Raw genomic sequence first — 24795 nt, 5'->3', positions numbered from 1 at the left:
TGAGTGAGTGAGTGAGTGAGTGAGTGAGTGAGTGAGTGAGTGAGTGAGTGAGTGAGTGAGTGAGTGAGTGAGTGAGTGAGTGAGTGAGTGAGAGAGTGAGTGAGCGAGTGTGTACCTTCTTGCTGGTAGCAGAGAGCACGCATCAACTCCTGGCTTTGCGGCCCAGTGCCCAGGCTAGCTTGGGGAGCTCTAGACAGGAAGTGCTTGCGTTGGCATGGCAACGAGGCCTGGCGGGAAAGGGTCCCGCCTCCTGAAGACACAGAAGGAGCTGATGAGACCGGAGGAGACATGCCTGCTAACGGGAGGAGGAACACGTTCTAGGTTCTCACTCACTCAAGTCCCATAATGGTGTGTTGTTGATATACTATAACCCTTTCGTCGCTGAAGAAGCACAACCACGAGCTACAACAGAAAACCTGCATCCCGCATCCCAGTAGATGAATACGCAAGTATTCATCTACTGGGAAAAGAGGTCTCAAATACCCCCAAAGTCTAAAAGGTCTTCAATAAGCCTATGATGAGTTGTAGCACTATCAAGGCCTGAATCAAGGTAAATAAACCGTAACCTAGGCAACTCAAAACTTTGTTTTTGCCAAGTCTTGCATGAGAAAACACAGCGCCAGCTCAAACACAACAGGCTCACCCATGATGACAAATCATTACGCAACGAATTGCTCAACAATTACCCCCAAAAAACATGACTTCCAACCGAATGAGTAACACTTCTATGCTTCCCAAATGGAGGGGGGGCAGCCATTTTGTGAGTTGACGTGGCGATGGTCTGTCCATGGTCTTTAAGGTCTGTCCATCAGAGATGTCCCTGAGCAAGACACATACAGTAACCGAACTGCTCCCGACGAGCTGGCTGTCGCCTTGCCTGGTTGCCACCGCCGTCGGTGTGTGAACGTGTGCATGAATGGGTGAATGCTCGGCATTATTGTAAAGCGCTTTGACTGGGTCTCTGGTTAGAAAAGCGCTATATATATGCAGTCCATTGAACATTTACCATAAGAGGGCTTCAGTGAAGCGTTGTGCTGCTGGGGCGTTCTGTCGAGTGAGGCTCAGAGCCTCACTCGACAGAACGCCTCAGCAGCAGAACGCTTCTGTGTTGATCCGCGTCTGCTGACACGGTGACATTATCATTGAACGCAGACACTCCCCCCCCCCCCCCTCCCCCCTCCCCCCTCCATCGCTCTCTCTCTCCCACCCCCCCCCTCGCTCTCTCTCTCTCAGAGCTAACTTTGGCTCCCGGGAGCAGAAAAGGGCCTGTCACACGCTTATAGGGCGCTAAATCAAACCCCGTTTCGCTCATCTCCCGCTGCCTCACTACGTCTCCCTCTCCTCCGCTCTCTTCGCCCGACGTGAGCCCGCTGCACACACAGAGCGCCGGGGCACCAAAGCCGCCCGCTGCAGACTCTTAACAGAGCTGACACTTCCTAATCGCGCCACATTAATCCTATTAATGTACCGGCGTGTGCGCATTTGTGGCCGTCTCTGTGCGAGTGTGTTGTGTGAGTTGTAGGATTTTGTGTGCGTGCGTGCGTGCACGTGTGTGTGTGTGACTGCTTGTCTGTGTGTGGTATAGGTTGGAGGGGGGGGGGGGGGGGGGTAATCCCCTTTTGTCAATGAGGTTAGAACGACTTAGCATATAGCTACAGCCGGCCCAACTTTATTTGCCACCACACAACAAAACAAGGACCTCCAGACGACGTAGCATCCATTCCCTGGAGCGCTCCTTCACATATCGACCTGAGGTTGTTTTCCCTCGCCCAGCCCTTTTGTCCCTAAGTATAGCTCTAGCTCCGGGCGTCAGGAGGAGCCGACACATGGGCCAACCCCATGGGCCAGGCATCAGCCACTCTGAAACGCTCCCCGGCAATGGAAACACAAGCCTTGGCTTTGGCAAAGCAGACCAAGATAAGCGCCGCCACTGCCGTGTTAGGCTGGTAATGACATTATAAGATGGAGAGCAAGCGTGTTGAACTAGGGAGAATCCTAAAGAGGGCGGGAGAATAGGGTACCATGTATACCGTCGTCGCCGTGGAAACGGTTTATTTAATTATTCCCCTCAGCTCCAATTGAAGAACGTGCAGAAGGAAGCGGCCATTGTGGTTCATGTGGTCCCTTAGGAATATGGTGTGGTATTGAATAATTTAAACACAACATTGTGACGGAATTTCGCCTCATTAAATTCCCTTCCGACGACTTAATGGTGTATCACAATGTTGTCATGTTGGTACAATGCCTCTAAAAGACAACAGCGGGCATCACAGTGCAGACGAATTGAATAAGAACAGAGAACATCAGCTCCAGTATAAGAACAGTTGTCTCTTTGGGAAAGCATCGTTGTCAGTAACGGCACAGCTACCTCGTTAAGGGACTAATTGGGCATTTGCTCACCGTTGATTGGCTGGGCACAGCTGGACTACCTGTTTATTTATTTTTTTAACTTCCTTCCCGTACGAGAATCTTTGGCAGTGGGAACACACTTATCCATGAATCTTAGGGTCAGGGTTGTGTTTGATTTCCATGTATCATAGGGTCAGGGTTTGTTTGATTTCCATGCATCATAGGGTCAGGGTTGGTTTGATTTCCATGTATCATAGGGTCAGGGTTGGTTTGATTTCCATGTATCATAGGGTCAGGGTTTGTTTGATTTCCATGCATCATAGGGTCAGGGTTGGTTTGATTTCCATGCATCATAGGGTCAGGGTTGTGTTTGATTTCCATGCATCATAGGGTCAGGGTTGGTTCGATTCTGGCTGAAGTTACCTGATCTCCTGCTCAGCACCTCCACCACCGACGGGGGGAAGAAGCCGATGCGCTCCGTCCCTCGCTGCCCGTCCTGGACGTGGCCCTTCCACTGACCGTCAGAGTGCTGCTCCAGCACCTGCCACGGAGCAGACGACCACATTCAGGTCAACCCGGCGGTCTGACCTCATGCATGTACAGTACATGACTCACTGATGCCTTCTGAAACAGGCATCCGTAGGGAGATGATGACAGTCAGATCATTTTCCATTTCAACATGCTTTTCGGAATTGTATTGCGTAATCGAAATATTTGATTACGATTCAAATTTGTGTTGATATTTGCATGACACGGCATGCCACTGCAATTTTAAATTGTTTAAGAAAGCAGTGTCACCAACTGAACATTATATGACAGATATGGACGAGGCTTAACAAATCAACAATAAAAATAGAAAGAAGACACACACACACACACACACACCAACCCTAATGCCCCAACCCCTATCCTTCTAAAGCCTACTAGCCTAAGGGTAGTAGGCTTTGTCCTCCTGAAATCCACTTCTACATAAACAGCAAGACACAACAAGAGAGCCAACCTATTCAGAGTCCAGTCGCAGCGATGACATAGCCAAAGACCACAGTCAAGCTACAAGTTAAAACAGAGTCTGATGAGCAACACAAATATCACAGGGAGTTAGGAACATACGGTGGCCCACACAGTGTGTGTGTGAGTGTGTGTGAGTGTGTGAGTGTGAGTGTGAGTGTGTGTGTGTGTGTTGAGGATGGATTTGACAGTGGCACGTTCCAACCTGTTTCCCCACCATGGTCTCGTTCAAGGAAACACATAATTAGGCGAAGAACATCCCAGAACACTTCTAACTTGAACAACATCAGCCGATCGTTTAATCCCCATGGATCCAGCGTGCCTCTTCCTAGGAATAGGGGCTGAGCTACTAACTATCCAGAACGGGAAAGACTCAAAAAGAGATTCCAACTCAGAGCCTCCAGCTTAGAAACACTCATTCTAAGGAAAATCACACTCACAGATCTTAAGAACACACAGCATTAAGCAGCCTTAACACGTGAGCATGGTTAAACTAAATACATCATCTGTTTGATGCTACGTCATAATACAAGTTACAGCAGCTAGGGAAAACAGAACCGAAGCACCGAGTTTGAAGATGCGAGTGGTTGAATTTAATCAGAGGCATCAATATGTTAGTGTGCAGACTATTTACACTTTAAAACCAGACAAAAATATTCCACATCCAACAGAAAAGCCACAATGGAACAAATATTTCACCAATTACCTAATTAATATCAAATTAACTTATTTAGTTACGATATCAAGTGCTACTACTAGTCTGAGTAAGTGATCTTGTAGCCTCACATATATCCAAGACTCATGTCTGATTTCTGAGGTACGTTTCCTTTCTTTCACTTCCTATTTATTTAGACCAATCATGTTGCTTGAGGTTGGCATCTGTAAGAGCGTAATTGGTGTTGAATTGCATCGGTATTAAACTCAAAAAAAGTGTCTGTAAACCATGTAGCCTTGCCTGCATTAACACACACATTCAAATCACCTTCTAAAAGCATCATCAACTAGTGAGAAAGAGCTTTTATTCTGTAAAATATAAAAAGGATATAAACACTAAACAAGTCGTAACTCAGCCCATTGCAGTTGCAGTTACCGCCCCAGATGTTGTGCTATAACATCGTAAGACTCCTGGATCCTAAACCACTAATCTAGTCACTCTGCACTCTAAAAATCAGGCCCCCTAATGAATGCAACCAGAGACACCCACACCCACACACAGACCAACACCCACATAGATGCCCACAACAACACAGGCGACCACACACACACACACACACACACACACACACAGACACACACACAAACACCCACATAGATGCCCACAACAACACAGACGACCACACACACACACACACACACACACACACACACGCGCGCGCACACGCACACACACACACACACACACACACACACACACACACACTCACACACACTCACCACGACCAGGTCCCCTGCCCGCAGGTTCAGGGCAGTGGGGTCGTGGAGGTTCCAGTAGTCCTTCACGGCACGCACCTGCAGAGAGCCGGAAGCATCTAGACCCCAGAGACAACAAAAGAGTTACAGACGTTCACCACCGTCATCTGTGCAGTAGATCGATCACGGACCTCAACTTAAATGCACAAGTTAAGAACACTAGGATAATATTGCCATCAATGGTTAAATGCATGCTATTGTGGGGTTGTCTGTTATGGGCCAGATAATATTTATCAAATATTCCCCCCAAAGCTGATTGTAGTGAGTGGAGACAATGAAAGCCTGAACGGCCATATAGCCCCGCCTTAAATTATTTAGTGGGTGGGGCCTAGACTGTAGGCAGGGTGTTTCATGTTTAGTGTGTGGGCGGGGCCTAGCTGAAGCAGGGTGTTTAGTGTTGGGTGTGGGCGGGGCTAGCTGAAGCAGGTGGTTTAGTGCAGTGTGGGCGGGGCCTTAGTGTTGTGCGTGGGCGGGGCCTCGCTCAAGCAGGGTTTTTGATTGCGGTGTGTCGAGGGGTGTCTGAGGGAACCTCGTAGCATCTGCTTGATCTCTGTGCTGGCGCCGCTGGTGGTGAACTGGTTGACGATGTCCAGGGCCGTCTGGTTGTACGTGTTGCGCGTGTTGACGTTGACGCCCGCCTACAGAGAGAGACGGCCACAGACACATCCATCAGCGGATCCTAACTACCGTTTATCAAATGATACGCTCCAGTGAAAGTTCAAGGCGATACCGTGAAGTGATTAACGTCTAAAAACGGTAAAACCGGACACACACGTCTGATGCCGCGTTTGTCACATTTCAACACGGCAATGCTACAACGTTTCGCTGGCTAAAGCTCGTTCTGTCACTCTGTCTCCCGGTCGCGGCGACTCACGTCAAGAAGCAGGCGCACTACTTCCGTCTTCCCGTAGAGGGCGGCCTCATGCAGAGAGGTCCCGGCCTTGGTGGTCCAGTTGATGTCGATGCCGGCTTTCAGCAGCAACCTGCAGACCCCGCACACACACAAGATGTCCTTCAGCACTCACACACCTTACACCGATCACCACGCAGCCGGTGCGGCCGTGGCGACTGGCTGCGGTGACACCGAACCACCAAACTACTCCTATCAAACCATCAGTGACGTGTGTTGTAAAGGAATCACGCTCTACAACGTCAACACTGTTTCCATAAAGAAGGTGTTCTTTTTTACAACGCGTGTATAAATCAGCTACTCTCTTAAATGAGTAAAAAGCCAGTTCTCCAATATGAGTCTAACGAAGCAGGTGTCAAAACGGCAGCTTGGCTCTTCATGCTAGCTGGGTGGGGGCATAGTGAATAGAACGTGGATACCCCAGCCCAGCTCGCATTTATAACCACGATGAGGTCGAAACGGAACCAAGATGGCCGACCTGATGACGTCTCTGTGTCCGTTGCGGGCGGCCAGGTGGAGGGGCGTGGTGGAGGCGGAGTCCTGAGGGTCCCGCCCCTCCCCCTCCAACAGTGATGTGACCATGTTGCTGCTCAGCAGGAGCTGAGCCACCTGTGAACACACACGCACACACACACACACACACACACACACACACACACACACACACACACACACACACACAATTATTTTGGCTTGATAATATGCGACAGAAAAAGTCTATAGATTAGCATATAGGAACTCAAATAATGGGTTTGCCAAAGTAAAAGTTGATGTAGGAACGGGACTACATCTGCTAAAGAACACAGAATGAATAGCAGGAATGCATTGACAGACAGACAGACGGACACACCTTGACTCTGCCGAACTCACAGGCCAGGTCTAGAGGCGTCTTCTTCATCTTGTTCATCAGACATGGGTTGGACTGATGCTGGAGTAGCATCTCAGACTACACGCGCGCAACCACACACACACACACACACACACACACACACACACACACACACACACACACACACACACACACACACACACACACACACACACACACACACACACACACACACACACACACACACACACACACGAAAAGGACAAAAGACTTGGTATCTTCCCAGGGAGCGGCACACACGCATGTCAATCACCCCAAAACATCCTCACGCCTGGAACAGCATGTGTGTGTGCGTGTGCATGTGCGTGCACGTGTGTGTGTCGATAACATTCCACGAGATAACAAAGAAGAAGAAAGGGTGCAAAGGGTGGGGGAGGAGAACGCGAGAGGCAGGCATGCCTCTGCGATGGCAGATCTGTCGCACATGAAGCAGCTATCACCTCGGCACATTTAAACATGTTTTCTAACACCAATCAGAATCCATTATCTGTCCTAAAATAGAGTCTGTCTCTGGAGGCCTCCCACCTCCTGAGTTCTGACTCTGGGAAGGGTTTAAATGGTCAGGACCAGAAGGAAGGCAAAGGCTACACTCCAGCATGGTTCCCAGTCCCAATTCTCATCCCGATACAGAACATCTGGAGTGAGATAAGGCGACTGGGTTTATGGGTGAGGGAGGGTGTGACCCGCCATGGAGCAATATTCACTGGGAGGGTTAGCAGCTGGTACGCCGGCGGGAATGAAGCAATACCGTGGATTGCACATTTTCCCAATTTTGCCTAGTCAAAAGGACTCCACGCATCCTCTCAGCCTAACTGGAGCACGACAGTCCACCGTTAAATATGAATCGGCCATTGCTTTGAGAGACCGTCTAATACTGCCTGGATTTTCTACTGGGCATTTTAGGACGTAATTCTTCCTTTCCGCTGTACAAATTGCCAACACATAAATGGTCCTCTGATAGCTCCGGTAGTCGCCGGTGTTTGTCACACGTTCTTTCCCTTTTGACAATGACAGCAAATTTCTTATCAGCGTGTTGCTTATGTTGTGTCCTGACCGTGCTGCTCCTTGGAATGTGATGTCATGGAATGTCTCAGTGCGGTTGTGTGGTTGCGTGTGTGTGTGCGTGTGTGTGCGGGCGGGTGAACCACCCAGTTTTGGGAGGAATAAAGTGTAACTAATCTAATCTAACGTGTCACAGCCCGGTCATGATTCACAAATGCATCGCTTGGTGAATGCGTGTGCATTGCTGACAGATTTGTGGTTTGAATCAGAAAGACAAGAAAACGACAATGCCCATCTCCCTGGCAGACTTGGCGATATGTTCTACATTGACATTTAACATTTACATTTAGCAGACGCTTTTATGAAAAGCAACTTTCAATGCGTACATTTGTCATAAGAAAGTGAAACAATATACCGCTGTCGGTACAGTAAGGATGTTCTTAGAACCAAGTGCAAGCACTAACAATCGCTAGGTTAACCTATTCCCCGTATAGGGCAATGATAGCTAGCTAATGCTACACAATTAAGTACTATGAGTAAATTCAACATACATGAAGTTTACGTTGCATGTAATACATGAAGTGCCAGGACATACAACAATCAATAGTGGGAGGGGAAGGGGGATATGAATGTTTGATTCAAGATTATAACCATCCTCGAATATGTTGGTGTGTGTGTGTGTGTACGTCGTCTACACGTGCACGTACTCACCACCTCATAGTGCCCATACTGGGCGGCGAGGTGCAGGGGGACCTGGCCGTCCTGGGACGCTAGGTTAACCGCGGCGCCCCCCCGCAGCAGGACCAGCACAGAGTCAGCCTTCCCCTGCCAGGCCGCGTAGTGGAGGGGCCGCATGCCTGGGGGGGGGGGGGGGGGAGAGAGAGAGGGAGAGGGAGAGGGAGAGGGAGAGGGAGAGGGAGAGGGAGAGGGAGAGAGAGAGAATTAGCTAACTTGAACCTTGTTTGTTTCCATGCCGATAAAGTTATTTTGAATTAAATTGTGAGAGAGAGTATGGGGTGTAGTGAGGTGATGAGTAGGGGTGAGGGGTAGTTTGGGGTAGGGGGTATGGTTTGGGGGGTAGTGAGGTGGTGTGGGGGGTAGGGGGTATGGTGTGGGGGGTAGTGAGGTGGTGTGGGGGGTAGGGGGTATGGTGTGAGGGGTAGTGAGGTGGTGTGTGGGGGGGGGGGGGGTAGGATGGGTACCGTTGACGTCCCGTATATCCACCATGGCCTGGGCCTCGAGCAGCAGAGACAGCAGCTCCACGGTGCCACTGAGGGCCGCATGGTGCAGGGCAGAGAAGCTGGGCGAGAGCGAGAGAGAGAGCGAGAGCGAGAGCGAGAGCGAGAGAATAGAGAGAGATGATAATTAGATGAGGTGACAGTAATGGTAAATAACAAAATGCCTACATTTTTGACAAACGCTTGACTTTGCCTCAGGTTAAGAATGTCCAGTGCTCTGTTTTTGAGTGTGTGTTCTGTGTCTGTCTGGGGTGTCTGTGTGTGTGTGTGTGTGTCTGTCAGGGTGTGTGTGTGTGTGTCTTTCAGGGATGTGTGTGTGTTTGTCGTCAGTGCTGTGTGTGTTTCTGTTAGGGGTGGGTGTGTCTGGGGTGTGTGTGTGTGTCTGTCAGGGATGTGTGTGTGTGTGTGTCTGTGTACGTCTGTCAGGGGTTTGTGTGTGTGTCTTTCAGGGATGTGTGTGCATCTGTCAGGGATGCGTGTGTGTGTGTGTCTGTGTATGTCTGTCAGGGGTGTGTGTCTGTCAGGGATTTGTGTGCGTCTGTCAGGTGAGTGTATGCATCTATCAGGGTTGTGTGTGTGTGTGTCTGCCTGGGGTGTGTGTTTGTGTGTGTGCGTATGTGTTATGACCTTTTCACTGAGCTACAAACACCATGGATGAGGACCACTATAGGACCCCCCCCCCCCCACCCCCATCCCCCCCCAGCTCAGCTCCACTGCTAACTATTGTGATGTAGTGACAGACATCCACTAAGTATCCTGGTGTGTGTGTGTGTGTGTGTGTGTGTGTGTGTGTGTGTGTGTGTGTGTGTGTGTGTGTGTGTGTGTGTGTGTGTGTGTGTGTGTGTGTGTGTGTGTGTACTTGTGCAATCGTGCTTGGTGTGTGTGTGTGTGTGTGTGTGTGTGTGTGTGTGTGTGTGTGTGTGTGTACTTGTGCATTCGTGCTTGGTGTGTGTGTTAGTGCTTGCGTGTGGTGTGTGTTTGTGTGTGGACAGAGGATCTGTCGTTGTTCAGCACGTTTCAGTATTGTTAAACAAAACTAAAATTGCCTGACTCCAGCAGAAACCAACTGAAAACTAGTTTACTGAGACGTGGAGGGCCAAGGCTTTAAAGGAATGGTTCCCGTACTATTCCAGCTGCTAACCTACCATTAAGATTCCTCCTCTCCACTTGCCCGGAGATGGAATGATCGAAAACCACTGGAGGTTTGTCTCCTAGTTACGCACAACTGTCTAAAAAGGTCCACATTTTACAGGCATAAAAAGCGGTTAAAAACAACAATAGATTTGTATCTCAAGCATTTCACGCTGACCTGGCTGACCACTAGAATAGGCCTATAGGTGACCATTTGATCTCTGGCTTTTATTGTTAATATGACCTACTCTCCATGGCTGCATGTCTTGTTCTTTCACTTATTTTTGTAATGTCTGCTCTAATGTCACTGCTTGGGAAATATTCTATATAATTGTCATGACTAGATGATTAAAATATTAAGGTTGATTGGAACGGGCAATCCGATATTGCGTTCCAGCTAACAAAATAAATCGGTTAGCTCTCATGACATTATGTTCGATTATATTATATTGGGATATATTGTGTTCTGGAGTAGAACGGGACAGAATTCAGAAGTGGATTAACCGCCTGAACAGATTCAGTTTCTCCTGCTGGCCGTCTCTGGGCACAAAGGGTGAGAGGAGGGTGTGTGTGGTGCCTGCCTGGACCGGCCCACCGTAGTCCGTCTCTGCCTTTTATACACCGACCAATCCATCCATTCCTCCCTTCACCCTGCGTCCGTCCCCCAGTCGGTCCATCCATCCATTTGTAATCCATCTCTCACACCCTCTACTTATCCCCAATACTTTGTCTTTTCAACGGAGGTTCAGTCACTTCCTCCCCCCCCCCCCGCTGCCTCCCATCTATGAGGGAGAGAGGAGGGGGGGAGAAAGTGCAAAAAGACAACAAACACCCACGTACGCCGGATTACAGCCTGTGTGGTTGGAGGGGTAGCGATGGCTCGCTATGTAACGATTGTTTACCGTCCTCCCCTCATCATGCACACACGCACACACACACACCCCTTTGTGTGCCTCAGAGAAGTTGTTTTCAGAGGTTGTTTGAAGACTTAATCGAATCTGTAAGGGAGAGGTATATTACTGTTATATTCTATAGAATAGGTGTAGGATTATACTGTAGTGCATATGTGTGAGTGTGTGAAGGTTCAGGCTGAGCGAGAGATCTTGATTTCAAGGTTTTTGGTATGAACACAGGACGCACAGATGCGTGACAAACAACTCGTGACAAAACAATTGGTGATGCCAAACAATGGGATTGCCTCTGATAGGGTAGCACATGCACAGTAGCACACGCACAATAGCAATAGAGAAATCTAACTTTGGGAATCCTGGTACAGTCATCGATATGACATCATTAACGTCTTGGGGATTGTGGCCATATTGAACAGAAATCCAAGCCGGATACCTCTGAACTTTTATCACACGCTGGCGCTGGAAACAGTGTACAGCTTCTTCTGAGGTGTTCAATATTTAGTTTGTTGTTTTCCAAGAACAGGAAAAAAATACACTTTGTTTCAGGGTGTTTTCATGGGACTTTCTGCCATGATTTTGTGTGTGTGTGCGTGCGTGTGTGTATATGTATATCTGCGTATTTGTATCTGTGTGTCTGTGTGTGTTTTAATGTGTATATGCATAGGAGTGTGTACGTGTATGTATGTGTATATGTGTTGTGCATGAGTGTATGCCTTCCTGGCTCTGGCTGTGTGTGTTTGTGTTGGAACAGCGTGTGTGTGAAATAGCGATAGTGTGTAAGGTCTGCGTATGAATGCATGTGTTATGAGTCATTCTGTTCAGGCGCAAGATAAACACGAGACGCCGTCACGGCCGCACATACTTTCCACCCCGTTATTAGGGCGGGACCCGGGAAGAGCTGTCAATCACAGGCGTGGCACCACACTGCGGACTTGTCTCCACATTATATAGTGTGTGTGCTGTGTGTGTGTGTGTGTGTGTGTGTGTGTGTGTGTGTGTGTGTGTGTGTGTGTGTGTGTGTGTGTGTGTGTGTGTGTGTGTGTGTGTGTGTGTGTGTGTGTGTGTGTGTGTGTGTGTGTGTGTGTGTGTGTGTGTGCGACCACAGTTATGCAAACATGAGGATACACATCTTAAGTACAAGGGAAGTTGTAGACCCACCACACACACACACACACACACACACACACACACACACACACACACACACACACACACACACACACACACACACACACACACACACACACACACACACACTTACCCATCTGAGTCTTGGTAGTTGACACTGAGTCTCTTGGTTGACCCCAGCAACTCTAGGAAGGAAAGGAAACATCGCGATGAGCATAAAGTTTAGGAAAGGAAAGGAACTAAGGAACTAAGGAAAGGAAAGGAAAGGGAGGGGGGGGGGGGGGGGGCAATGGAAAAAGATGAATGGTATTCCAGTGACACATTAGTCTTTGTCCAATCAGATCACTCCTCTTCCTGTCTGGGCCAGGAGCCTTGTGTGTTTTCTGAGAGAGCGGGAGTTTGTTCAGGATGACAGCCTTGACAAAGTCACGAGGTGAAGGGTGAGGGTGGGGTGATATATGCATCACCCACCCTCACCCCTCCACCTCTCCCCACCTTCGCATCAATAGAGTATATCAGGTACTGCCTGCAGTACCTTGAACATAACGCTTTGATTACAAACACTATACTCAATCAGTAAAGTATACAAGCATACAAAGTGGACTTCTGAATATATATTTAGCAATTCAGCCAATCAGTGCGAATTAGGTGCCAAAATAAATCAAATAGGAGGCAGAAGAAGGCAGTGTAATTCAGACGTTCCTCACATCAGCACCAGCATACGTCGTATACTTTTCTCCTACTTGGGCTCTAAATTCAAACAAGCGTAGCCTTAAGCACTCTTTGTGGCACTATGAAGTACTTAGTGACTTAGTGGTCCAGCCTCCCCCTATCTCCCCTTGCTAAGGCTGCTTCCTCCTAGCCTCCTCACATCGTGTATAATCTCTCCCGCATGAATAAGAGAAGAGATGCAGGAAGATTTTCTATTTTAGTTTTAAGTTGTGCTGTGTTTTTCTTAAGGGCACGCTCGAATATCAGACATATGGGGTTTGATTGGGAACAACACTTAACACTCTTATCGCTTAGATGCTGCTGGGATAGAGAGTGATTCAAGGTTTTGTTGGAGGATTATGATCTTCAGGACGGAACGAGGGGAACGTTCAGGAGAACAAGCCCCAGTGGAGGAACTTCCAAGAAGGGAGGGCGAGCGATACAAGGACACAATAGCAACATCTAATAGACCCATGAAAATAACTACTATGACAAAATGAACATGACGGATGTAGATTCCAGTTTGGACTAAAAGCCAAAAAAGAAATGTACTCCATCTGTGCCTTTTTACTTACTTTGAAGAGTTAGAAGTACATATTTTTATTTTTGTCTTACGTTATTTCATAAGAGGTTTCAACTCATTTGCATTTCTATGAATTGTCAAACATGAGTTTACCTTTTTGCAAATCATTTTTAATAAATCAACTAAATAAAAAACACAAAAAATAGTTGGTACTCATAAACTTAGCCTACCCAGAACGTTTTTAAAACACAGTACGACAGAGATATTTCGCCATTTTCACGACCCATATCCAATGTGTCAAGATGGGTTGTTTTATAACCATTTATATCCATAACAGCTTATTCACATTTGTAACAATTGAGTCAGCTAGGTACTCACCACGGACCAGGCAGAACGCCACCTGCCCCATTCCCCCTTCACTCATTCCTTCTCTACACCCCCACTACCACGGCCCATCTAGTCACCTGATGTTACCGGAGACAGCACCAACTACTGCAACAATGCAGCTACCCTTGACCCTTGTTGGGCCTTCCAACCGCGGTTTACTCAACAACAACACCGCCCGGCAACAGCCTACAGCGACTACCCGAAACCTACTTTAGCACACTGTAGACGCAGAGGTTGGTTCAGTCTTAACTCAAAGGGTATCCAATGTGTCTGTTGTGTCCGTCTCTTGTGAATGTCCAGAGAGACATTCCACTAGAACCAGAGCTACCGTCATTCCATTGGCCTCAAGCCCACAGACGCGCACACACACACACACACACACACACACACTGCTCAGGCCCTGGGATACAGGGCCATTCATCTGAGTCAAGATGGCTGCCCTTCTCTCCCACATCAGCTTGAGATATCACAAACTGATGTGACACAAAAAGAGAGAGACAAAAAGAGAGAGACATAAATATAGAGACAGACAGACAGACATAAATATATAGAGACAGAGAGAGACATAAAGAGAGAGTGTGAAAGACAGAAAGATGGAGAGAGATTGACAGCAGGAGGGGGGGGGGGGCACGGTATAATGTCAGTAGGATGTAAAGGTATTATGGCTCAGGGTTAGGGGTTAGGGTTAGGTAGGCCTCCAACTTCACTCAACAACATATCCCGCCATCGCTTCATGCACTGGGTGGCGGGTCGGAAGGAAATCAGGAGCCCGAGGACATAGCCAGCATGCTCACTGACAGCGAAGAAAGAGGATATTGAGTAGAAGAAAAGAACAGGAGACGTGGAACATGGGGTGAGGAGAGAGAGCGATAGAGAGACAGAGAGACAGAGCACGAGATTCCAGTTACAACACGAAGCGGCATTCCTCACATTGCACGCCCACCACACTCCCCCCAACTCAATCAATGTCTTTCTCTCTCTCTCCCCCACCTCCCACCCCCCCTTCTCTCGGTTTCCAATGTTTGACTGAGCCGTAATACCTTCACTTCCTACTGAGCGTTATCCCACTGCCACACCTGAAGCGTTTAGCTCAAGCGGCTGCTATTTCTGTCATGAAAGTTGGCTAGACAAAAAAGGTGAGCAGCATTTCCACCCAATCTCAAAACCTTTCATTCCGAGTCTGAACAATCACACTACTGTCCTCTCCCTCTCTCTCTCTCTCTCTCTCTCTCTCTCTCTCTCTCTCTCTCTCTCTCTCTCTCTCTCTCTCTCTCTCTCTCTCTCTCTCTCTCTCTCTCTCTCTCTCTCTCTCTCTCTCTCTCTCTCTCTCTCTCTCTCTCTCTCTCTCTCTCTCTCTCTCTCTCTCTCTCTCTCTCTCTCTCTCTCTCTAGGATATGGATGCCTCCTCCTTCCACTCAACAATGGGGGGTCTTTATCTGACATCGGGGTCTATTAAGTACGCAGTGTGTCTTGCTGCGTTGCGGTCGTGTGCGATACGGTGTGTGAAATGGTTTTCCCGGGAAAAGAACACAACCGTTCATTAGCTGGCCCTGCTGGGTGTTGAAAGATGTACACAAACACAAACTCACTTTCAACAATGTGCAAAATAAACACGCCAGTCAGAAAAGATTATGAGATGGTTTTGTGTGATGATTCCAACGTCTGACACTAACTACAAAAGGTTTTGCATTGAGACAGGGAAGAGTTTGGGGTTGTTTACATTTACATTGACATTATGGGCATTTATCAGTCACTTTTACCCAAAGTACCTTGCAATAGGTACCTTTGTCAGAACATTTTGCTGGAGGTGGTGAGCCACTCTGCGGTACTGACATCGGCATGGAGCTTGTTCCACCATTGCGGAGACCTTTTTTGTGCGACCTTTGCTTGCTCTTAGCGATGGCGGTACAAGGCGTGTTTCTGGTTGGCCTTATCTGGCTGATGGAAACCAGCCGCTCAGTTCACCGGCACTGCACCTTACGGCTTTCAATTCCATTTCTCCATTTTCTCTTTCTAAAGTAGCGGATGTGATAATAAGCACCAGAAACATTACAGACCAGTGATGTCTCATAAACAATCTAGAGTAAAGTATAATAAAAACCACAGAGTAAAGAACGTGTCACGTATAATGAACACTACAGAGTAAAGTATAACAAAGAAACACTGCAACCTGCTGACAGTTGACCTTTTCGAGGGCGATCTGATGAAGAGAAAAACAAGCAGAAGAAGCATGGCTGTGAGCCAAGTGTCAGTTCGACTAGCCTGCACAGCGTCGCCGCCCGCGCCACTTCCAAGCCTCGCGCTGCCCTTTTGAGAGCATGAAGAACATGACAAGGTTGGGTCCCTAAATAGACGTCCCGATAAAACTCTAGCTTTACTCCATTTTGTATCCTAAAGCCGGGTTCAAACACACGTTTGTGAAGACCCACGTCGGGACTCAAGAGACGCGACGCAGAGCTTCACAGAGCTGCCCGCGTTAACACTTTCCCGCCACGTTAACGTGGACACCAGGGGGCGGTGTAGTTCTCCAACCATGAATGTACACCAACCGACGAGCACATCCAGAAACAAGAACTGCGAGACGGAGTCTGAGTCTGCTCTATTGAGAATATGTTTACAAAGTGATAAATACTGTGTTTTGGGTTCTTCACGTGTCTGGCCGTCGTTAAAACCAAAGCAAACGGACCACCATATAGAAGGGCGAAGCTTTGCTGAGCCGCTTATTCATGTGCGTATGTATGCATGTACGACCTGGAAAGGGGCGTGTACAGGCCTCTGAAGAGCCATGTGTAATTTGGGCTCATGGCTTGGCATTGTGTTCATATTATGAGTGCATTTAGATAGACACTGTTTCCCTTAAGTGTTTTTAATACTGGCTAGTATTTTCAAGTCATTTCCATTGACATTTAACAGCAATACATGACCAGAGGAGCTGAGAGGCATGGTGACATCCCCAGTGGCTCCGGGTGGAGGAGAGAGCGAGAGAGAGAGACAGAGACAGAGACAGAGACAGAGACAGAGACAGAGACAGAGACAGAGACAGAGAGAGACAGAGAGAGAGCGAGAGAGACAGAGAGAGAGACAGAGAGAGAGACAGAGAGAGACAGAGACAGAGACAGAGACAGAGAGAGAGAGAGAGAGAGAGAGAGAGAGAGAGAGAGAGAGAGAGAGAGAGGGTCAGCGCGGACGGAGTCGCTTTGTACGGCTAATTCCGAGGTATCCTCTTTCTGTCCCTTTCATAACCAGTGTAGGACCGCACCAAGGGAGATCACTTAACTCCATCTAAGTGGTGAGCACCAGCCCCCCCCCCCCCCCCCCCCCCCCCCCCCCCCACCCCCACCTCCTCTCCACCCACAGAGGCTCCGGAGAAGCTGGTGCCGTTCCATGTTTACAGCTCAAGACCGGTCTAGATACGATTTGAGAGTTGTTTAGAGGAAGAGAGAGATTGAGAGCGAGAGCGAGCAAGGTTTTGAAATGTAGTAACCCCAACAAACACGCCCCCTCCCTTTCTGCTACCTCCTTGGGTTTCCCTCGCCATTGAGAAGTGTTGCTTTCACACACCCGGGGTGGAACTTGGCTATGATATGTGATTGACAGGCAGGATGGATTCCCAGAACCAATCAGGGAACCGGGATGTCCTGATTGGTCAGGAAAGAAGTGGGAGCGCTCTGAAATCCTAATTGTCTCATAGAGAGGCAGGGGCAGTCCAAAAGAACAGATATTCTCACGGAGCATTTCCCGCACTGATAGCTGATGGACGGCTAGGTCATTTGAAACAAATTAAATGGAAATGTTAGCTCATAAAATGTTACCTAAGGCCCCTTGAACCCTAAGAGTACTGCTCATAAAGGGAATGTGCTGTTGCATTTACTTTTCAGCGTTGCGGTCTCAAGTGGCTCAATAATAACAAGACAGCTCTCTGGTCTTTCTTTCCTCCCTACTTCCTCTTCGTAAAATGCAAAACCTAAGAAGAGGAACTATTATCCAAGTGAATAATAGACACAAAAACTACCGAAAGGATTGAGTCTTATCTCCCCATTTCCCCAGGAGACAAATTAGTATTTCTTATTTCACAGAATGGATAATGCATTATGAACTATAACAGGTGTAAAGAATGAGGTTTGGAAAAAATTGCTTTAGAAAAGTCGGTGACGTCAATCAAGCAAATACAAATAAACTAAATAAACAGCAGATGAAACATCTTTTCCACATGAATAAACAGGTGCCTTTCTGTGCACAATAAAAAGGGATGTTTCTCTCTGTACATCACATGTCTTGCGTCGGCTAGGGGGCGTTAAACAGAACTCTCAGACCGGCATGTCAAGTCTATCGCACAATGTGAGAAAGAAGAGCCAGAGAGAGAGAGAGAGAAAAACTTAAGTGTTAAGCTTATTATAGCCCGACACCCTGGATGATTTTTTTTCATTCCTGAATCTAATTTATCTGTAAAAAGACTGAGCCGAATGTGGGGTGATGGGGAATAGAGTGGGAATGTGAGAAGGAGAGATCCTCAATACCAGCATTTAGCTTAGGCTTCATCAGCATTAATATAGTGAAACTAATATCACTATACAATACAATGAATATAGTTTGCATCTACCATACTTACAGCTTTCATGAATGGAGGCAATAGTAAAAGAAGAGAAAGGCTCTGATGTGGTGGAGGTCAGAGAAACGTTTGAACCCTCTGAACCAGCCACTTAAAGGGGTCGTGGGCTGAAAGACTTATTTACTTAGTGTGTGCGTTTGTTGGTGTGTATTTGCGTGTAGTGTGAAAGGGAGAAGAGGTATCGCTTGCGAGTAGAGAAAGAAATCATTTGGTTTGGCGCAGAGTGTGTTGGGGGTTTCTCTAATTCACTCTTCGGTAAATCTTTTAACACTTCATGTTAACAGTCTCCTCTCGACGGATAGATATACTAACCAACAGACAGATGGACACACGTCAGACAGTTAGACGGACAGCGACAGACAGAAAGACAGATTTGCGGTTGCAGAATACCCCACTTAACAACCATAACTACTTCATACCTCATAACTAAGCATACATCACACGACTCATGAATCTTTCTCAAATGTCTCTTCCATGTAATCCCGAGTGATCTTTATATTGAATCAATATCAGGACAGGGACACACCCATGCACGGGGGCGTGCACACACACGCACACACACACACACACACACACACACACACACACACACACACACACACACACACACACACACACACACACACACACACACACACACACACACACACACACACACACACACACACACACACACACACACTCTAACCTCAGCTCACACATCAACCCGTATTAGTCAACTCATGAAGGAAAACCTCCCCAAGTTCCCCAGAAACCTGCACCTTGTAAACATTATGCAGCCATTATGCAACATACGGGAGGGAGTCTGAAGCCCTTCCACCCACAACAGTCCAGGATTTACTTCCCAAATCAATTTGGTCTGTGGAGTTTCACAGACCAGCGGTTTAACACAAAACCAAATGTCGAATAGTACGGCTCCAACCCCTCAAGGTCCAGTTGAGCAGAGTCATCCCTTCCAACACACACAGTGCTTTGTTTACGACATGCAAAAGGGTGAATCCCCTGCTGTTCACAATTCAAAACACATTCACAATACTGACGAGGCAGCAGAGCAACAGAAACCCTTGACTACGCCCATCCAAACATCCATTTGTGTACATATGTGGATGGGATACACCTGTGTGTGTGTGTGTGTGTGTGTGTGTGTGTGTGTGTGTGTGTGTGTGTGTGTGTGTGTGTGTGTGTGTGTGTGTGTGTGTGTGTGTGTGTGTGTGTGTGTGTGTGTGTGTGTGTGTGTGTGTAGCACATAATCACGCATGACATAAACAGTAGACGCCCACCTGGAGGTCTGTAATGACATAACAGGTCGCGACCTGAGAGGCCTCCACACTTTACATACCATTTAAATCCTTCTGTGATCGCTCTGTGGCTGCTGAAGTCGCTACGGAGTAAACACCTCTGGCCCCTCCCTCTCTGGCCCCTCCCTCTCTGGCCCCTCCCCCTGTGGCCCCTCCCCCACCACCTGTGTGCATCCCTGCATTGTCTTGTGATGCATCTGTATGTGTGTGAGTCAGTGCACGTGATCTGTATGGTGTGGCAGTCAGTGCAGGTGAGACAGTGATCTCTATGGCGTGTGAGACAGTGATCTGTATGGTGTATATGTATAAATATAAGAGAGAGAGAGAGAGAGAGAGAGAGAGAGAGAGAGAGAGAGAGGAGAGAGAGAGAGAGAGAGAGAGAGAGAGAGAGAGAGAGAGGAGAGAGAGAGAGAGAGAGAGAGAGAGAGAGAGAGAGAGAGAGAGAGAGAGAGAGAGAGAGAGAGAGAGAGATCTGCGTGATGTGACCTGCTTGAAGTTCACACCTTGCCTCACACTGATTTCGACACACTCAGATTCAGAAGCGAGGATGACAGTGTGTACATCGTGACAACCGTGCAGGGGTGATAGTAACTAAGTAAATATTTTAAGTGCTGAAACACAACGTGCAAGGACAACGTGCTTTCCACATGTGGATAGAGACCGGAAAGCCTTCACTCCAGACATTCCCAGATTATGCATAGTTTCACCAGAAAGGCTTCATGTTTCCTACAGAGGACCCACACACACACACACACACACACACACACACACACACACACACACACACACACACACACACACACACACACACACACACACACACACACACACACACACACACACACACACACACACCTCAATACAGTCCTCTGCACACCTGAGCAGTGAGCACACCTGAACTGTGCTCCTAGTCTGGTGTGTTCTGACCCAGCTCCGATTCGACCACAGGTCATAATACGTTGCCCAACAGAAAACATGTGTAGAAGTCTTTTGAGCTTATCGATGATTCTAAAATATAACTTTTATGGCTCACGTAAAGCGAGGCAGAAAAAAAAAATCCCACAAGGGCCAGGTGCATCTGACTTTTAGGAAGTTGTTAACACAACAGTCATACTAAAGACCGTTTCACTGCTCAAATAAGGACCAGCGGCCACCTACACATCTCGCTAGGGAGGCACCGCCTCCAGCAGCATGTAAAACCAGTAATAGTTAATGAGACACTCCTACCGCGCACACACACACACACACACACACACACACACACACACACACACACACACACACACACACACACACACACACACACACACACACACACACACACACACACACACACACACACACACACACACACGCACACACGCACACACACACACGACGTGTAAGCCATCTGCCAGGGAAAGAAAGGGGTTGGGATTAGTGTGTGTGTGCCTACAGTGTGTGTGGGCAGCAGGGGAACTTGACTCCTCCCCTTTGCAGGCTGAACGGCTGGCTGAACGGCTGGTTAAAGCTGGTCGCCCCTGTCAGCCAGTTATCAGCTAAGTGGCAGCGGCGGCACGTCGTTAAGGAGACGACAGAAGACTAGAGACCAACGCAGCACTAGACAAGATAGTGGAGTCATGGGGGGGACACGCAAACGCACACACGCACACACACACACTTCATAAAGCAGGGAAGATGCTTGCAAGAAGCTGCCACCTTTGACGAGCATTAATACTCTTTTTGGGTCAAATTAAGTAATTCTGACAGTACAGTCCAGACCGTTGCATCTTTTGGGTCTGCTAGAAAGATCTAAATATTTTGTTATAATTTCAGTGCAGCCCATGTGACAAGCACACGCCGTTCATTGGAAACAATGCAAACAAACTAAATCTGATGGTGTTTCGGTTGGTATCGCCCTTCCTTATCACAGTCACACACATACTCACACAAAGGCCATATACTGTAGGATCTCCCCATACAATGGGTGGAGTGGGAAGTCAAACTGCAGGTATTGTAAGGGTGAAGCTGTGTCAACGTGACGGTTGCAAAGGGGCCGAGGTGGGGCAGTGACCACTCAAGATGAAAGCGAGCATGCGCTGCCGCGACGGACCTTGTAATCACGGGGGTCTTTGAAGACCCACCCTGTAATGGTCTCCCCTCGGTGACACCCAGTCCAGAGGGAGGGGGGGGGGGTTGTGTGTGTGTGTGTGTGTGTGTGTGTGTGTGTGTGTGTGTGTGTGTGTGTGTGTGTGTGTGTGTGTGTGTGTGTGTGTGTGTGTGTGTGTGTGTGTGTGTGTGTGTGTGTGTGTGTGTGTGTGTTCCGTCCACTGAAGATACTATTGAGTTCACGTTGTCTCCTGATAATGGCTGATATCGACACACACACCCTCCAAACTGTGTGGACTGGACGATTATAAAATTATAAATAATAAATTCTCTAAATTACTTCATTGTAGCGATTCTGAGAAGAGCATTAGGCGTCCCGAGCCTCATCATCCCATGAGATAAGGTCCTTTAAGAAAGTTTATTGTTTGATTCAAGGTCATTGGGTCTCAGGGCTATGATGGAATAACAAAGACGCTTATTCCACTAAAACTGATTGACTCCCATTCCAATATTATCAGTCCTAAAAAAGCAGCTAGTAAAAAGTCGAAGAAAACATATTTGACAAATAGATTGACTACGGTAATGCAGTGATTATATTGTATTGGCCTTTCCACTTCTTGGCACCAGCCAAGATGGCACGCACGCACGCACGCACGCACGCACGCACGCACGCACGCACGCACGCACGCACGCACGCACGCACGCACGCACGCACGCACGCACGCACGCACGCACGCACGCACGCACGCACGCACGCACGCACGCACGCACACGCACACGCACACGCACACGCACACGCACACGCACACACACACACACACACACACACACACACACACACACACACACACACACAAATGTTTGTTTTTCAGTCCCATAACATCACCTCCACCTGAAACTGAGTTCGAAATGACGCCACATCGTGCAATGTGGCGCCTAACAACACAACTGGGCAAACCAAAGGGGACAATCTTTAAACCTGCAAAAGCAAAACAATGGTTTGAACGGTCAGTCTGAGGTTTGACTCACTTGTCCGGCTGCACTTGACTTTGGTGAGCAGCTTGTGGGTCAGAAGCAGATCCCCGGTCTTCACAGCCACCAGCAGATCCTGCTCCTTGCCCATCGCTACACCGACACACAACCAGGGACAGCCGTTACCACAGTAACCACACCAACTGGTTTACAACATCAAAAGAGTGCTTCCACATCGTCTCCTTAGCTGTGAATCCTAATCCCGATGTTTTTGCTCAACCCCGCAAAATGAAAGTGTGTGCGTGCATGAGACCTCGTGCGTGCATGTGTGACTGCGTGTGTGTATGTCTGTGTCCACGTCCGTGCATGCATGTGTTTGTGAGTGAGTGAGTGAGTGAGTGAGTGAGTGAGTGAGTGAGTGAGTGAGTGAGTGAGTGAGTGTTTGCATGCTTGCAAGCATGCACGTGCATGTGTGAGTGAGTGTGTGTATGTCTGTGTCCACGTGCGTGCATGCATGTGTTTGTGAGTGAGTGAGTGTGGATGCATGTATCCTTATGTGTGCATGAGTAAGTGAGTGAGTGAGTGAGTGAGTGTTTGCATGCTTGCAAGCATGCACGTGCAAGTGTATGTGTTTGTGTGTGTGAGTGTGTATCCTTATGCGTGCATGAGTGAGTGAGTGTGTGCGTGCTTGCGAGGGCATGGTGTGCATGTAACTATGCATGTATGTTTGTGTTGCTGTGCCCAAAAAAAGCCAGCAGCGCTCACCTCTCAGGTGAGAGTGTGGGTGAGACGGGAGATACTGGCTCGTGAGCTCCTCACTCGTCGACTCTCCCCAGGCCTCTCATGGACGAAGCTTCACAAGCCTCAACATGGAGACCAGCCTATGGATCTATTCTAAGTTAAGCAGGAGTCCACAATGGTCCATTTCAGTCAGTCTCCACCAGCCAGACCTTGAAGGGGGGGGGGGGGAGACAGACTTTGTCACTGAGGTTCATCTCAAATAGGAAATCCAAAAGTATTTCTGTTCAGGCACACTCAATTATATTTCAAAAATAACGCATGCAAATAGTTCTCCAAACCGAATTTCCCTCGAGAAAGTACTGTGAATGGCAGTTCCCCATTAAACCGACTATGTTATGTAAAACAGGGTGGAATCAGGGAAAAAATAAATGAGTGTTTGACAAACTGGATCTGCTACTGAGACAGAGTATAACAAGACGGAACAAACCGCTCCAGTGGACCAGATAGCCTACAGCAGAAACAAGGTGCTGATCAAGATCAAACCATAATTTAGACTGCAGGAGTAGTTGTCATGAACCACTATGTTGTTGCTGGTGTTAGGGTAGCGTTAAGAGCATCCGTATGGGAAAGATCGTCAAAAAACAATGCATGTTTTTGCCAAGTCATATCCAAGTTGGTCTACATGATGCACTTCTAAGCCAGATATATTTAATGACCAAATGGGTAACTCAGCCTACTACTAAACCCTGCACACAACACAGGGCGCAGTATTGACAACGAATTGAACATAAACCGACTCTGATAACGCTAAATCAAACCAAACATTACATAACATTACATTACATATAACCTTATTCAGAGGCGTAGAAACAGACCGGGGACTCTAGTGGTGTGTTGTCGGCGTTCAAGGTGGATAAATCCTAATCTTTAAAGAGTTTGTTATCGTCATCCTGCGTGTCTAACAAACAAAGACAGACGGGATCTAATCTTGGGACAAAACAACACACCGGCTACGTGACCCGGGCAAAGTTAATACAAGTTAAAGAAAAAAATAAACGAATGCATTAAACATCTCACCTGTTAGTAGTAATGTGGCGACGACTAAACCACAGGCGCGGGACCGTCAGGCGAGCTGAACTGAAGACAAATCCCCGGGCTTGGTCCCCGACCGGAGCGGAGGCGATGAGGAGCGGACCGGAGTGAATCTGCTCGTCTGGGAGCCTCGGTCGCAGGAGCCGGGATGTGCACACTGTCAGACTGGCGCACCGTGAGACCCGCAACGCCAATGTTTTGACAGCTCATTTGAAGACTCCACCTTTCGGTCGTTCTGTAAAAAGTGTTTGCAAAACGGTACAAAAAACAAAACTGATTTAGTTTTTGGTTTAATTGTATGCATGTTATGTTTCTGCTCATTTCAGGTATTTTGTTCT

General features: G+C 47.9%; 1 protein-coding gene across 1 annotated transcript in view; it reads right to left on the bottom strand.

Annotated features, from left to right (window-relative positions):
* The window catches only part of LOC130371770 (caskin-2-like), a 40720-nt gene extending 15982 nt beyond the window's left edge, over positions 1 to 24738 (bottom strand). Inside the window, exons 1-13 of the mRNA XM_056577631.1 lie at positions 24443 to 24738; positions 23390 to 23574; positions 22682 to 22777; positions 12170 to 12221; positions 8831 to 8928; positions 8340 to 8485; positions 6588 to 6683; positions 6216 to 6346; positions 5702 to 5810; positions 5357 to 5465; positions 4792 to 4886; positions 2773 to 2890; positions 116 to 250 (exon numbers count right to left, since the gene is read on the bottom strand). Of these exons, the coding sequence (XP_056433606.1) occupies positions 116 to 250; positions 2773 to 2890; positions 4792 to 4886; positions 5357 to 5465; positions 5702 to 5810; positions 6216 to 6346; positions 6588 to 6683; positions 8340 to 8485; positions 8831 to 8928; positions 12170 to 12221; positions 22682 to 22775 (1183 nt within the window). The 5' untranslated portion in view covers positions 22776 to 22777; positions 23390 to 23574; positions 24443 to 24738. The remainder of the gene's footprint in view (positions 1 to 115; positions 251 to 2772; positions 2891 to 4791; positions 4887 to 5356; positions 5466 to 5701; positions 5811 to 6215; positions 6347 to 6587; positions 6684 to 8339; positions 8486 to 8830; positions 8929 to 12169; positions 12222 to 22681; positions 22778 to 23389; positions 23575 to 24442) is intronic.
* Between the last annotated feature and the right edge of the window lie 57 nt (positions 24739 to 24795).

The sequence above is a fragment of the Gadus chalcogrammus genome, chromosome 18, assembly GCF_026213295.1.
Source record: "Gadus chalcogrammus isolate NIFS_2021 chromosome 18, NIFS_Gcha_1.0, whole genome shotgun sequence".
Classification (NCBI taxonomy): domain Eukaryota; kingdom Metazoa; phylum Chordata; class Actinopteri; order Gadiformes; family Gadidae; genus Gadus; species Gadus chalcogrammus.
The sequence above is the reverse complement of the archived record's forward strand: the minus strand, read 5'-3'. Positions and strand labels throughout refer to the sequence as shown.